Here is a 15,615-nt window from a genome sequence, read left to right as displayed (position 1 = left end):
CTGTACTCGTTTTCATGCAATTGGATTATAATTATTTCTTTAAAAACGCGTGCCTTTGAAACAAAAGTAAAATGACATTATATATCTGAGCTGTGTGCCCTGACAGAGAGCATTGTCGAAAGATCATTGTCAGTTTGGTCTTTCATTGTGTGTCCCCCCCCACAGGTTCTGTGGGGTCTGGGCAAGTTCAGCTAGGAAGTCTGCTACAAACCGTCAGTATCAAGGTTGTAGGAATCCCCTGGTCTGGATCGAGGCAGACTTCCTGAGCTCTGATGAGGGGTAGGGACTCCTCCTTCTCTCCCGTCCATTGGAGGAAGTGAGGGTTCCTCCAGACTGTGAGCTCTGGACCTGGAGGAGTGGGCGTTCGAGCACGCTCTGCTGTGGGACATCCTAGAGGAGGCAAGGGGCGGGGAGGGCAGTAGAAACTCTGTGGAGGAGTCCATCATGACCGAAGAGGAGGAGGACATGGCTGGGTGGAGCAGGTGGTCAACGTGTGGGCGGGAGGCTTGAGGGTGTGAGGCCAGCGCCGGGGCCGAGCCAAGGCTGGGGTCCGCGCCGTGGCAGGGAGGGTACCCCAGCTGGAACTCCTGCGGCCTGTGCGTGACAGAGGCGGGGTCCGCGTGGCGTACCCCAGCGTGCTGCTGGGTCAATGTGTCAGAAGGGGGGCGGGGTATACATGACGAGGGGCACGAGAAGGCCGCGTCTGTCCAGAGGTGGGGGGTTGGAGAGGAGAGGGAGGAGGGGCAGGACTGGGGAGGTGTGGTCTGGAGCAGGTATGCAGGCTGTGCCGCGGAGCAGTGTGTGGGGCAGGGCATCGCAGGGCGCGGCGGCGAGGCCATCATGGTTTCCATAAGGTGGGCCATGCTCCGCATGACGCGACCCAGATCTGCTACCTCCTTGCCCAGAGTGGTCACCTGCAAAACACCAACACAAACACCATGAGGACCCACAATGCCCAATGTCAAACTCCATGGAAATTACATATGCAGATGAAACAGGAATTCTGGGTAATCCTTTGCCTCACTGAGGTTACTTCTCGAGATAGAGATGAAGTTTTGTGCTTCTACCAGAGTTTTCGAATCATCATTGTGCTCTTTTCCACACATTTGCAGTATGACAAGTTATCACATCGACAAAGGCATTCGTGTGATACGTGTGGGCGAGAGCCGAACCAAAAATAATGGGCCCCAGGATGTTCATGCATTAACAATGGCGTGTAATCGGGTCAGCCATTTTGGGTTAAAAACGCGGCTGTTTCCAGGGTGCCAGTTCACCATGTGCCATCCTGCTGCAGTAATTGGTCATTAGACTAATGAGTGGGGGGTGATTAGTTGTGCTCTGTGAGTGGCATGTCCACTGAGGGAAGAGCCGCGGATCCCTGCCAAGGGGCCATCTGCTTCTGCCTGTCACAGCATAACAGACACAACCGCTCGTCATGGCCATCATCACATGCATCAGTGCGACTGGACGTGCATCAGCCCGCTGCGGGCGACGCAGTGCCCTCACAGGAGCTAAGTGTAAGAGTCTCTGTTTGAATAATGGAAAAACAAAAGATGTAGAGAGGTGATCACACTGCGTGCATAAGCCTTTAAGCTGTGTCACAGTCAACGACAGACCACAACCAGACACCTGACTGTGTATACACATTTACACACACACACGCACACGCACACACGCACACGCACACACACACACACACACACACACACACACACACACACACACACACACACACACACACTGTACGTCACACAGGCATGTACAGTACATACGCATGCAAAATGGTACACACATATCGTTTTGGGAAATAGTGTAGGATATACTATATCTCGTCCCGTTCTGTCTCCATTTCTCTCTGCAGCGGCTGATATAAAAATGTGGAACTAAACTCAGGCTGTGATAAAAATAGAAAAGCTGAGAGTGGCAGGGCAGTCCAATCTGACACGCCGTCAACACAATTCCAGCGCTCCCACCTCAGCAATGAATTGTCAGTTAGGATCAAAGCCAAAGCGACTGTGGAGACATCAGCACCAGTTATGACAACAACAGGTAAGCTCAAAAGGCTGCAATCCGATACTCAGAACAGCTCTGACCTTATTTGTACTGGGATCTGAATTTTTATGTTGACCATGACCAGGACCCAATATATCAAATAACATAATGCTTAGGTTGTTTTAGCACATGATCCTGCCAGAGCATCTTGTGACACACTTTTGTGTCCTGACCCACTGGATGAGAAATTGCAGTACTTCTTTACCCATGGCAAAGAGTTAGATCTGTTGATGTAAGGAGGCTTAAAGGGCAACTTTGCCGTTCCCAAATCCTATTTTAATGAAGTTGAAGACATAAACATGATGCTGGAGTGTGTTTTTTCTGTGTTATGATATTTTTAACATATTTTCGGTGACTGTGACATCATCGTACAGAATGTCAGGAAGATAAATTAAGGAAAGGCCACCGAAGTAATTTTCTTTAACCAGCAATTTCAGTCGGCAGATTCATCGCACTGCAGCCGGCAGTTCCATCGCACTGCAGCCGGCAGTTCGATGCAATACATTGGAGTCAATGATTGAGACCTTAATAAAATACTATACTTAATAAAAGAAGACATGTCACAGGCTGTGTTGCTTTTCGATGTGTACACTGTATAATTTTATAGAGGTATCTAAAGAGCACGTGCCAAAGTATCGCGAGACTGTAAATCATTTCCTGTCTGGCAACGGCAACCAAATCTCGCGATACCAGCGAGGCAGAAACGATACCTGCCGCTGTTTAGATGCCTCAATAAAATGATGTACTGTGCACATAAAAAAAAACGGATTATTGGAAAACAACCTGTGATATGTCATTTTTATATTCCTGAAACCAAGCTGTCCAGCCGGCTCTCATAGACTCCAATGTTATTTCACCAAACTTCTGGTGTGAATTTGCCACCCGTGAGCGTCATGGCGCATGTCCTTTCCTTAAATTAGCTTCCCTGGACTACAATGGACTACAGCCCATGTTTCCTATAGTTCACTCACCCTCAATCACCTTGTTAAGACTGCTTTAAGGTGTCAGTTACCTTGTCTACCAGCACTGCCACAGTGCAAATATTAATGTTGTTAGATGGTGTCCCAACAACATTAATATTTGCAGATACAATACAAATTACTATTTACCTAATAAAGGTTTAAAAGAAATGCTTAAAGAACTAAAGAAATTCTAAACAAAAGCCTCTCTCTTCCACTACAGCAAAATTAACTGCAAACTGCAGATCATTTTTCATCATTGAAACCAATCCACAAATTACCCAACAATTCGTACACACACGAAAATTACCTACTTAAAAGTGGGTTGATTGTTTTTTAAGTATTTTAGTAAGGATGTCTATGCATCGTGCCGATTGTGTTGAGTACAGCACTCCCAAGCTGTGCAGGGAACTGTCATTGTTCCAGCGCTCCTGTGAAGGCGTTGATTATGACATTCAGGAAGCAGAGAGGTCACTGCGTTGGCCCCTGTTCAGCCATACACTAATCCCTAATCCATATCCCACTGAGAAGGAGGGTGTCAGAGCCAAAGTTTAAAGGTCAATGACGATTACTGCAATGTCGTAGTTTTGTGTTCATTAACATACTACTAATACTGCAAATTTAGCAAGAAGAGCCATACTGAATGCACCATTTACTGTATGTGTGGTTTGGATGAATCTTTTTCACTGCATAAAAACTTACAACGTACTTTTGAGGCTGACACCAGAGCAATACCCAAGACACCGCCTGATCTAGGATTTTGTTCAAAAAGTTTCAGCTGACAAAAACACTTAAGGCAAAATGACGCCTGCCCCCACTGTCACCTGTCCCTCAAAACAAGTTAATCGTTCTTCCAGGAACTATTATTCTTGGCAATCTCTGCATGTGGCTGTGCAGTATAGCGTTTGTCTTAACTGTGTCTGTGTACTATAGTTCACAAGAAAACTTTGGCGCTGGTGCAGGACAATATAAGTTACTGCATCTAATGGAAAACAGTCTGCACAATATCCTGCAGAAAACTATGGGAGCAGTAAGTCTTCCTTCAGATGTATAGAATGCCACGGCATCCAAGATCCTCAGGAGAGGCTTCAGCACCTTGGACAGTGACGTTTTCTCACAGAATGGCATTGGTATCAATAGTGGGGATTCTACTCAACTGCAAATATATTTATTTGGGGTAAAACAGTTAACAATAAAATAGAGAACCGCATAAGGTTGGCATCATTATTATGATTTAAAATATCATATTGTCAACATTGTCTCAACAGAACATTTTAAATGCATTTCTCCTACTTAAGTTCCAACTTGCCAAAATAAGTCCCAAAGAAACGGCTTTATTGTGATATTTCCAAGTAAAACAGACTGGTTGTGTCTCAAACAATCAAAGTCTCAGCCGGCCGTTCTGTCCCCTTGGGCTATGGGATCTAAATGCAGACTAACTAACTGCCTTCTTGTTTTAAGAACATTCATTAATAGACTTGTATGTATTCTATATGTGCTATATCTTGTTTTGACACTCCTGTACTTGTAAGTAGGAGAAATGCATTTTACAGTTTTTGACTTTTTGTAGGCTATGTTGACAATAAGAAAAAAAAAAAGATGCCGGCCTTATCCTATAATCCTACTTTGTATGAGCTAACGTTTGACCTCTCTTCTAGTGTCATCCCTCACTGCTGACATTTCCCTGAGATGTCATTTGGGGACACAATGGTGATAGGCCCATGCAAATCTCATGGCCAAAATATTCCTAACCTCACATCCTCTGGAGCTATTTCAGCTTGTTTTCCACTTTCAAGGTAGCCGCTCCCGCTACATAGAGGAGAACCAAATTAGGGGTTATACCATTTCGCCCACCATCTCCGTTCCCCATTGTGACCAGTGTGGACTGATCCAGGTGAGGATTACTAACCTGCAGAACCACACTGTGAGTCATCCTGTCAGACAAAGCTAACCCAGAGAGAGAGAGAGAGAGAGAGAGAGAGAGAGAGAGAGAGAGAGAGAGAGAGAGAGAGAGAGAGAGAGAGAGAGAGAGAGAGAGAGAGGGAGAGAAACCCAGAGAGAGTAAGATATGTTTTCCTCTTTTCTCGTTGTTTTCTTATACTCTTAAAATAATCAGTTCCCTCCTTCCATTTCCCTCCATCTCTCTCTCTTTCTTACAGGGTGACAAAGGGAGATGGGGACAAAGCTCTCTTTGTCCCCATCTCGCTCTCAGCCTCAGTGTATCAGCTCAGCCCAGGTGACAGAGTGAGACACGGCGGGGGGCACACACAAGCTCCGCTCCTCACCTGCCAAACGTCTAATGTCAATTTAACCACCTGCCAATCAAAACCATGGGACCCCCGCACAAGTGAGTGTGTGCGGCTGTGCGCACATGTGCGTGTGTGCGTATCAGCATGCATGAGTGTGTGTGCTCTGCATGTAAACTTAGTATTTGTATCGTCTGTTAAACCACTTTGCAGCTGATTTTGTTATTCCGGTTCTGTACCTTTCTATTTTTTAGTGTTTGTATTCCTGGTACGTGCGCTTACTTCTTATTTCTCTGTTGTCTTTTCACATGTTTCTCCCTTTCTTCCCCTTGACTTCCTTCTTTCCTCCTTTACTTAGTTCATTGATTCCTTTTACTCCTTGACATCCTTATATCCTTCCTTCCTTCCTCCCTTCCTTCCTTCCTTCCTTCCTTCCTTCCTGCCTTCCTTCCTTTCTTCCTTCTTTCCTCCCTTAATTCCTTCCTTCCTTCCTCCCTTAATTCCTTCCTTCCTTAATTCCCTCCCCTCCATCCTTCCCCTCCTCTTCCTTTGTGTCTGCCGTATCACTCTGTCCCTGGCTTCACTCCCTTCGTGTCTACAGCCATCCGTTCATTCATCCGTTCATTCATCCATTCACCACATGAGATGGCCATATGGCTGGGTAGCTGACTGCAGCTCACCTGTGTAGTGTTACAGTACCACTTTTAGCCAACCCAATAACACACACACGTGTATCGTATACATACACACGCACGCACGCACGCACGCACGCACACACACACACACACACACACACGATCCACGATTCAGCGATACCCACGTACATACACACCGGCCTACCTCTTGATCGAGGTGTCGTAGTTGTCCCCGGGTCTCCTCGGCTTTAGCTGCCAACTCTGCTGTGCTGATCTGCAGCGTATCTACCAGACAAATTGTTAAAATGTTACAAATTACCGTGTGCACAGGTTGCACACAAAGTTGCTCTTGCATTAAGCATTTATACATTGTACACAATAATTAGTTACATACCCTATATATACACTGTAGGTTGTGTCCCAAATGGATATTTGAAGGCAGGACAGAATTAAGGTCTTTCCCATTCAAACATTTGCATAAAATGCTGCCTTCATTTGGCTCATTTTGAAGGCACCATCAGAGCAATTTTACGCTGGAAGCTATATTACTCACATTACTGGAGTGTATTTGATTACCAATTTCTTTCATGATTTTTTAAATTATCTTTTTTATTTTTGGCTTAACTTAAAAAATGTTGATTGCAGTGTGGTCCGAGGAGATGGCATGTTAGATAGCAACCAAAGAAAAAAGTTTTCTATTCAGGATCTCCTCGGTGGTCAGCAGGAACACACTGAGGACACAAGCAGGAGCACTCATCCAATGTCATTTCGATTATGCATGCACCTCGTGGTATGTTAGTGCCTAAAAGGCATTAAAAACAAAACTGCAGACCTCTCAAAACAAACTGGTAACTCAGGTTACCTCTAGGCCTTACACCCAGAACTCACCTAACCCCTGGTCATTATGCTAGGGTGGGATGGCTCAGGGTAGAAGAAAGAGTAAAGCAACTTGCATTGGGCCAGGTTCCCATGTACCTGTTAGACTACTTCAATAGCGTAAAAGACACACACAGGCACAGCACAAGAAGGAGCCCCACTGATCTCACTGAACCCAGTTTCGGCACAAAAATGGGGTCAAATTCGTTCTACTGCTATGCCACCAGAATGTCAAATGCTCTACCAACAGGAATACAAAAGTGTGACTCCTTACACTCCTTCAAAACTGCTCTAAAAGAGCAACAGGTGGCTGCAAATTGTAACTAGTCGCTGTAAAAAGTAAAGAGTCAAAGCTCATCACCGGAAATGACGCGGAGGAGATGGTCGGAGGAGATGGCATGTTAGATAGCAACCAAAGAACAATTTGTCTATTCAGGAATCAGGATCTACTCGGTGGTCAGCAGGAACACACTGATCACACAAGTAGGAGCACTCATCCAATGTCATTTTGATTATGCATGCACCTCGTGGTATGTTAGCGCCTAAAAGGCATTAAAACAAAACTGCAGACCTCTCAAAACAAACTGGTAACTCAGGTTACCTCTAGGCCTTACACCCAGAACTCACCTAACCCCTGGTCATTATGCTAGGGTGGGATGGCTCAGGGTAGAAGAAAGAGTAAAGCAACTTGCATTGGGCCTGGTACCCATGTACCTGTTAGACTACTTCAATAGCGTAAAAGAGACACACAGGCACAGCACCAGAAGGAGCCCCACAGATCTCACTGAACCCAGTAGAAAAATGGGGTCAAATTCGTTCTACTGCTAGAATGTGGAAGCTCTACCAACAGGCATGCAAAAGTGTGACTCCTTACCCGCCTTCAAAACAGCTCTAAAAGAGCACCTACAGGTGGCTGCGAACTCTGTCCTGCAGTGATGTGCGGGTCGGGTTTGTCTTTAACTGCATTTAGCATTATTTTGTATAAATCTGTGCCACTGTGCCTTGTTTTAGCAAACAATCAATCAATCAATCAAAAAGGTCTAACTGTTAAAAAGGATTTAGCTAACTGTGGCAAATTTTAGCCGCTAAGAGGGTGACTTGAGGATGTATACAAAACAGCTGTGCTTGTGCGCGAGCCATGAAAACATTCCAAGTTCATGACGAACTTCCTGCCTTGGAAGCCTGTCTCGGTCACGTTCATTTCCAGGTACCGCCACACAAAAACGCTGTCTTGGAAAGGACGGTGGCATCATGCAGCGAAGCAGCGGGGAACTACCCTCCATTTGGGACACAGCCACAGTGAGTAGAGCGTGTGAATAATGCGTCTCTATGTGCATGCATGCGTGTGCATGCATAGAATACACATTATAAATTATGCTTGTGTTGTGGATGCAAATAAAATATTCACCCTATTAATCAAACTGACTACCCAGGAGGCCAAATTTAAGTGAATAATTCAGATTTGAGAGCGATAATGACTGTAAGATCTGCATAACAAAGGCAAGGATCCCCGGATTGTCTTTTTGTGCTATGCTTTACTTATTTATTTAATTTTTAAGATTATGAATGTATTAAATTGAATAAATTGATAATGTATAATATGTTCAGTATTGCTTCTGATCCTTGTCTTGTTATACAGTATTCTGGAGCTTACATTGTGCCAGTACAAGGTGTTCTGTTTTGTACAATGTGTAGAGACCTGTAGCGATGGCTGGAACGTCGGCTGACCCACTGACAGGACACCCACGGCTGGGAGAGAAGGAGAAGGTCCCTTCACTGTCCTCTGTGCCGTCCACTATCCTGCACATGGAGAGAGAGAGAGAGAGAGAGAGAGAGAGAGAGAGAGAGAGAGAGAGAGAGAGAGAGAGAGAGAGAGAGAGAGAGAGAGAGAGAGATGGATAGGTACTGTAGTAGGTAGGTAGGTAGGTACTGTATAGGTAGGCAGGTATAAGTACAGTATAGGGCTGACTTCAGTGGTCAACATGGCTAAAAAACAGAAGTGCGTGCGGGCAATGGTGTAAAGTAACTAAGTACATTTACTCAAGTACTGTACTTAAGTAACATGTTGAGGTATTTTTACTTTACTTTACTCTTTACTCTTTACAATTTTCAGTACTTTTACTTCCACTCCACTACATCTCAAAGGCAAATATTGCACTTTTACTCCACTACCATTATTTGAAAACATTACTAGTTACTTTGTAGATTTTGATTATTATGTAAAAAAAAATATTAACCACTTCAGCCCTATACACTGTACATTTCAGCCATTTGAAAATAGACGATCTACAAGCTCACAACATTGTGAGCTTGTAGATCTGCTATTTTCAAAAGATTTTATACCTTTTATAGTATACTGTACATTTGAAAACTTGTGAAATGGGACATTCTGCATAATGAGTACCGGGTACTTTCTACTTTTGGTACTTTAACTACATTTTGATACCAATACTTTTGTACTTTTACTCAAGTACATTTTGAATGCAGGACTTTTACTTGTAACAGAGTATTTCTATGTAGCAGTACTGATACCTTTACTTAAGTAAAAAAATGTGAGTACTTTTTCCACCACTGCGTACGGATGTGTGCATGCATATGTAGGTGGTCTCAGTTTTTGTTAGATGTAAAAAGGGGGGGCTCCAAGGAAAAGGTTTGGGAACCACTGGTCTGACTAACCCACCTGGGGCTGAGGTTGGCTGGGTCCAGGGTGGCGAGGCCAGTGTGCTGGATCTGCATCTTTTTCCGGGAACTGCCACAGTTCTGCTCTGCCGTTCGGCCATTGCGGGCGGGTCGGCCTGGCGGGGACCTCCCATCCCTGGGGTACACCGCCCGGCTCCGCTCCGATGACGGGGACAAGGACGCCGCCTCGTCCTCCATGTCCTCTTCATCTTCCTCTTCGTCGTCTTGTTTCTTCTTCTCTATGATTGATGGATAGCCCTGGATAATGCGTCCGTTCCCCCTCACCCCTGGCTGGAGATGAAGAAATGAAGAATGCATAAAATGTTATTTTACAGTACATGCTATACATACATACGGTATACAGTATATATCAATTATATATGATTAGAAAACCAATGTTTATTTGGCCACGTTTTAACCACTTAAGCCACATTTTATACTTCGTCATATGACGGTGTCATGTGGCGAAAATAGACGATCTACAAGCTCACAATGCATCATGAGATGCGATGCATTGTGAGCTTGTATATTAGCTATTTTCGCAATCTGAAATGTCCAAAAATTCTGAAAGTGGTCAAAAATACAGCTGTGGTTGGCTAAAATCTCCATTAAAATCTTTAATAAATTGTGTACGCCAGTCAGTCAAAGCAGCCAATTTGGAAGTGCAATTTGCCTAACCATCATGTTTTATTTTATTCTATTTGTTATTATAAGAGCAGAACTACTACAGCAGTGGCAGCTGTACTCAAGTTGAATTCACGTGTGAGAAGTAAAGAAAAGACATGAATAAACCCAAAACAAACAAACAAAAATGAAGTGACTATCACATCCCTGAGAGGAACTGAAGTCTATTGAATATAAAAATGTGCTAATGTCTTTTAAGCCCTGAGGGTGAAACCTCAGGGCTTGTGTGAGGTGAGGTGTGGTGAACTGTGGAATGATGACAGTGAAAGTAAAATGGGTGAACTTTGACACTGTCTTTAATGAACACCAGAGACCCTGAACCTCCATTTTTACTGAGGTCAGGGGGTCAGTAAAGACCCAGGCAACTGATCACCTGCAAGATGACATGATGATCAGGTAATATTTAGAGATGAGGTCCACCACGGCCTCATCAATCAATGGCACCAGTTCTACAATTCTCAGAGGAAATTACACCGTCGTGAGGTTAATGGTGCCAGCTACTAAATTGATTTTCCTTTTCTTTTTTTTTGTTGCTGTGAAATACCTGACTACAGATGATTACGCTTGCATAAATAGGTTCTGGAGAGTGGATGAATGGCACGAGAGAAACCAAAAGCTTTTCATCCGACCCCTGTGTCCAGCGCAGCCTTGATTTAACGATCGCCCCCAGCTACAGTAATTCATTCCCCAAAAGTATTTTCACAGTCCTGTTCCACCACTCTGAACCCCATCGCCCTCCAAAAACACCTCTTCAACACCTGAGATCTCTTCAGCAGACGTATTAATAACTACTTAATCTCTTTATAATTAATTGACGATTGAAGTGCGAAAGTGTATTTGAGTGATCATGTCAGGTGATGGGAGGTCAGGGCGGTCATTGTTGCTGCAGACCAGAGGAACTGATGTAAACTAAAGGCTAATCAAAAAGCTGTGGATTAGCCATCAGCGAGCAGGCAAAGTTGGCAGAGATGTAAAAAATGTATAAAGTTATCTTACAGATTTATTCTTTTGATGCCATCCTAGGGAATAATGTATTGTAGGGCGATTGTGCCATAATTATATGTACTGTACTGTATGTGTGTGTGTGTGTGTGTGTGTGTGTGTGTGTGTGTGTGTGTGTGTGTGTGTGTGTGTGTGTGTGTGTGTGTGTGTGTGTGTGTGTGTGTGTGTGTGTGTGTGTGTGTGTGTGTGTGTGTGTGTGTGTGTCCGTGTCCTTGTGTGTGTGTGTGGGTTGTTTATGTGTGTGTCAGGGGGCGGGTTGTGTGTGGTTTGTTTGTGTGTGGTTTGTTTGTGTGTGCACGGGGGGATGCTTTATTCCTGTACCTGAGCATCAATTGAAGTTGCAGACACTCTGGACTTGACCTGGAGGAGAGCGAGAATAGAAACATTACTCAGCCGTTGAAAACAGCAACCAAGGCTTGGCTTTCCTTCCCTCTGTTTAATTTGACAGAGGTAGTATTTCACATGAAAATAGCAAAACCTTATTACACTACTGTATAGTGTATATGTCACACCCCTCTTTGGTTTCTTGTGTTCGACCCTTGGTACCTGTCTCTCTCAATCACAGTGTGTGGTTGAGCTGAGGGCTTCAGGTCTGGGCACATGAAAAATAACGGCACAGTCAAACATACAGTACGCTTCAGCATCTCACTTCCCATTCTATGGGAGCAAAGGGGCGCAGCCAATGCTGTCTCACCCCCAAAAGGCATATTGTGACTTCTTGGGACAAATTTGTGACCAAAGTCAAACTGTGACTTGGGGGGGGGGGCAAATAAGGCACATGTTGACTTTTGGGGAATATGAGTTACGATTCTGTCCCTATCGGAACATAACTCGGACGGCGCAACGTTCGGCACGGCGACTCGCTCGCCTAAGCTCGCTCGGCGGTGCCTCCCGTGGCTCAAGTCCGCTTGAGACTGTCTGAAGGATGGAGTACAACATTGGTGAACTTTGACCGTGCGTCAACCAACAGGAAAGAAGTGTGTCAGTAACCCCACTTGGCAGGCATTTAGCTAGTTTTCTGTCAGTGAGCCACTCAAATGTAAGTGAACAACACACCAGAAAACTAGCACTGGCCGCAATCCGAAAATAACACAGGTAATTGACACGTTTGGCGTCTTGGAATGCATTGGCTACTCTGCTTCTGACGCATATGTTTGACTGTACTGTAAGGAGGTGGCTGGTGCTCCCTTGTTCTCCAGCAGCTGTTTATTTGTTATACAATTACACTGAAACCTATTATGTTCTAATTATTTTCTTATAGTTAATACTTTTGTTTCATACCCTGTGTGGTCTCCCATATGTTGCATTGCCATGACCTGGGTAAGTGTAACAGAGACAACAGTAATATCTTAATATCCTTACTACATTCTATACTCGTTCCAAAGAGGTTAGGAAAGAGACACATATACGGGCACCCAGGGAGCAGTTCAATGGTCCTGCTCAAGGGCACCTGCTTCGATTGTGTCCTTGGGTAAGCCTGAACCCCTAACTGCTCCCTGAGCGCCCCTAGGTGGCAGCCCACTTCTCCTAATTGTTAGGATGGGTCAGACGCATCCATGATGTGTGCGTGTGCGTGTGCGTGTGCGTGTGCGTGTGCGTTTGTGTGTGTTTGAGTAAGTGGGACAGCGGTGTTTGGCTTGGGGAGAGGGACACACCTGAGTGTAATTACACCAGCTAGGAGCTCCTGCTATTTCTGTACTCCATTATGTCTCTCTCTCTCTTTCCCTCTCTCCTCCCTTCCCCTCTTTCTTAATGTTTCCCTCGATGACTCCCTAATATTTTCTTTCCCCTTACATTGCCATTTCCCATTCCTTGCACCTGACTCCCTGCACTCACTCTCACAAGCCATTACCTTGACATTCGTCTCGGGAACTGTCAGGCTTGTAAACTGCATTGCTCTCCTATTGCACTGCCCTGGCTTGTATCCTAATAAAACATCCAACACTGACGGCAATATACCCGGCAGTCCCACTTGAAACCAGTTTGTAAAAACCAGCACGAAACATTATTTCAGCGGACTCACATGGCTCTCATGTCCCTCCCTCAGGTTGTAGGTGAGGTCACTCTGGATGTCCTGGACAAAGCGGTGTGAGTACTCGGGGTACAGGTCCAGCACCTCGTACAGGCCCTTCAGGTTGATGCACTGCAGGTCGCAGTATGTCAGGGCCTTCACATCCGCGTTGGTCTTTAACACCCGGTCTTCAATGGACATGTTAGCCCCGATTAAGTCGCCCTTACCTGGGACACAAACAGTCACAGTTGGGGTTAAGTCAGTAATGTACTTACAGTAAATACATATTTTACACTTCTGCAGAACCATGTGGGATGAGTTGCACTGTGGAGCTTTTACTCTGGATGAAGCAGCACAGGTTTTGAGGACGTATGGTGCAGAAGGGAGATGGCATGTGATTTGAATTGGTTGAGCTGCCAGAATGTCACAGAGATGTTTGATTTCTAAAGGAACCATTAGTGTCTATGATTGCATCCTCTGATCTCCCCTTAGGCTGTAATGTGAGGATGCTTGCGTGCTAAACAGTTGTGACTACTGTTGTGACTCTTTTGAAGGAAGCTCATTCAAAAGCAATCTGGATTGTTTTGATTGTATCTGTAAAAAGGAGCAGAACAATGAAAATTCATGTCAGGGCTCCGGTGTTAAATTGTTCAACAGGCTCACTCCATGGTGTTTGCAATACCTATTATATAATATTTTTTTTGCACAGGAAGAATGCCATTAAGGACACAAGTGTGATATTGGAGAGTCCTCAAAAGTGTTCCTCTTTCAAACTGCTGTAATAGCTGCACCATTAGCAGTGTTTTCTACACTAAGAGACCTTTCAACAAGTTGTGTAATTATTTCATCATCTCTGTGTTGTATTTGCACGATGTTCTAGCCTTAAATTAATGACTCCCACTCACTCGCTCTGGCTCTTTTGCTCACAGACTACTGAGACACTAATATCATAATTAGAGGCCTGCTTAGGCTAACTGCTATAAATGTTTCACTGTTGATAGTTTGTATATTACTAATTGTATTCACTGTAGGTTGTCTGTACATATTAATCTGTATTTCCCACTGTGTAGTTAGCTGACACTGTACATGATTTTAGGCTGATAGCTAACATCATATCCACTGTCTTTAAGATTATATCCATTAATGGATGATAGATGTACTGTATGCCCGTATTACTGGTGATTTATTGTACAAGATACTTATGCCTACATTTACATATATTATGCTAGCCCTGTCAATCAATTTGCAGATGGTCAGGTTAGTCTTCTGATCTATTTATATATATTGTAATTTATTCTTTGCTGTATCTCTAATCTTACTGTCTGTCTGTCTGTCTGTCTGTCTGTCTGTCTGTCTGTCTGTCTGTCTCATTACTGTTATTAGCATTCCCTTTATCTGTATAGCACCAACACAACCTCAAGTGCATATTTTCTTGAAGACAGCTTTTCAGATATTCAAGGTTGAAGCACTTAGCAAGGGCTCTGTGTGTGTGTGTGTGTGTGTGTGTGTGTGTGTGTGTGTGTGTGTGTGTGTGTGTGTGTGTGTGTGTGCGTGCGTGCGTGCGTGCGTGCGTGCGTGCGTGCGTGCGTGTGTGTGTCTGTGTGTGTGCGCGCGGAACCAGAATAAAGTACCCCCTGTAAAACAATGGCTCATATATTTGGTGAACTAAGGTCAATACCCTGAGGCAATACAGTACAAAGACCTGAGGCAGGAGATGCTGTTCCATCCCCTCTACTCACATTCTCATTCCCAACTCGTCAAATACAGCCACTTGGTCAAATGCCCCAGGCGCCCCCTGGCCGATGCCATTAATGACCTGTAGCATCATGTTTGGACGTATTTGACACATTTGACATGCATTGGCTACAATACTTCTGATGCAGATGTGTTTTATTAGCATTTATTAGTATTGATTAGCTCGATGCTCAACAGGTGTGTAGTCACACCCAGCTCAGAGTCTAATTACTTTAAATCAGGCCAGGTGCAATTGGTTCACTTTCTTTGAGATGAACTGGCCCTGTCGGTTCCATGCTGTAAAAAATGGTCGGTGCGTCTCATAATATAGCTGCTGTACATGCCGCAATCACCATGAAAACATCTCAGAACTGAATAGGAAACCAGTCGAACATTACTTCACTGCATTCTCAGTGGCAAATTAAAGGGATATTTCACTTTCAAAAAAACTTTGGGTCATTTTATCTTCTACTCAGGCTTTTGTGAGCCCCCCAGACCGTTTTTAAGTTGCTTGATTAAGTATTTGGATATTTGATAATCATTTTATCAGACACGCCCCCTTCCTATACAAACCCATTATAACTTCAAACTCAAGAAGTTATAATGGGTTTGTATAGGAAGGGGGCGTGTCTGATAAAATGAATATCAAATATCTAAATACTGAATCAAGCAACTTAAAAACGGTCTGGGGGGCTCACAAAAGCCTGAGTAGACGATGACCAAAAGTTTTTTTGAAA

At 44.2% G+C, this 15,615-nt stretch overlaps 1 protein-coding gene across 1 annotated transcript in view; it reads right to left on the bottom strand.

The window, feature by feature from the left end:
* Nucleotides 1–203: 203 nt before the first annotated feature.
* kcnh8 (potassium voltage-gated channel, subfamily H (eag-related), member 8) overlaps nucleotides 204–15,615 on the bottom strand; it is a gene marked incomplete at its 3' end in the record, with an annotated part of 87,354 nt that continues 71,942 nt past the window's right edge. Inside the window, exons 11-16 of the mRNA XM_084080380.1 lie at nucleotides 13,157–13,371; nucleotides 11,455–11,493; nucleotides 9,449–9,738; nucleotides 8,468–8,568; nucleotides 6,098–6,177; nucleotides 204–914 (exon numbers count right to left, since the gene is read on the bottom strand). Coding sequence (XP_083936506.1) covers nucleotides 204–914; nucleotides 6,098–6,177; nucleotides 8,468–8,568; nucleotides 9,449–9,738; nucleotides 11,455–11,493; nucleotides 13,157–13,371 — 1,436 coding nt within the window. The remainder of the gene's footprint in view (nucleotides 915–6,097; nucleotides 6,178–8,467; nucleotides 8,569–9,448; nucleotides 9,739–11,454; nucleotides 11,494–13,156; nucleotides 13,372–15,615) is intronic.

The sequence above is a fragment of the Gymnoscopelus microlampas genome (assembly GCF_963454915.1).
Source record: "Gymnoscopelus microlampas genome assembly, chromosome: 15".
Lineage (NCBI taxonomy): Eukaryota > Metazoa > Chordata > Actinopteri > Myctophiformes > Myctophidae > Gymnoscopelus > Gymnoscopelus microlampas.
Note: the sequence above shows the minus strand (reverse complement) of the source record. Positions and strands in the feature narration are given on the sequence as shown.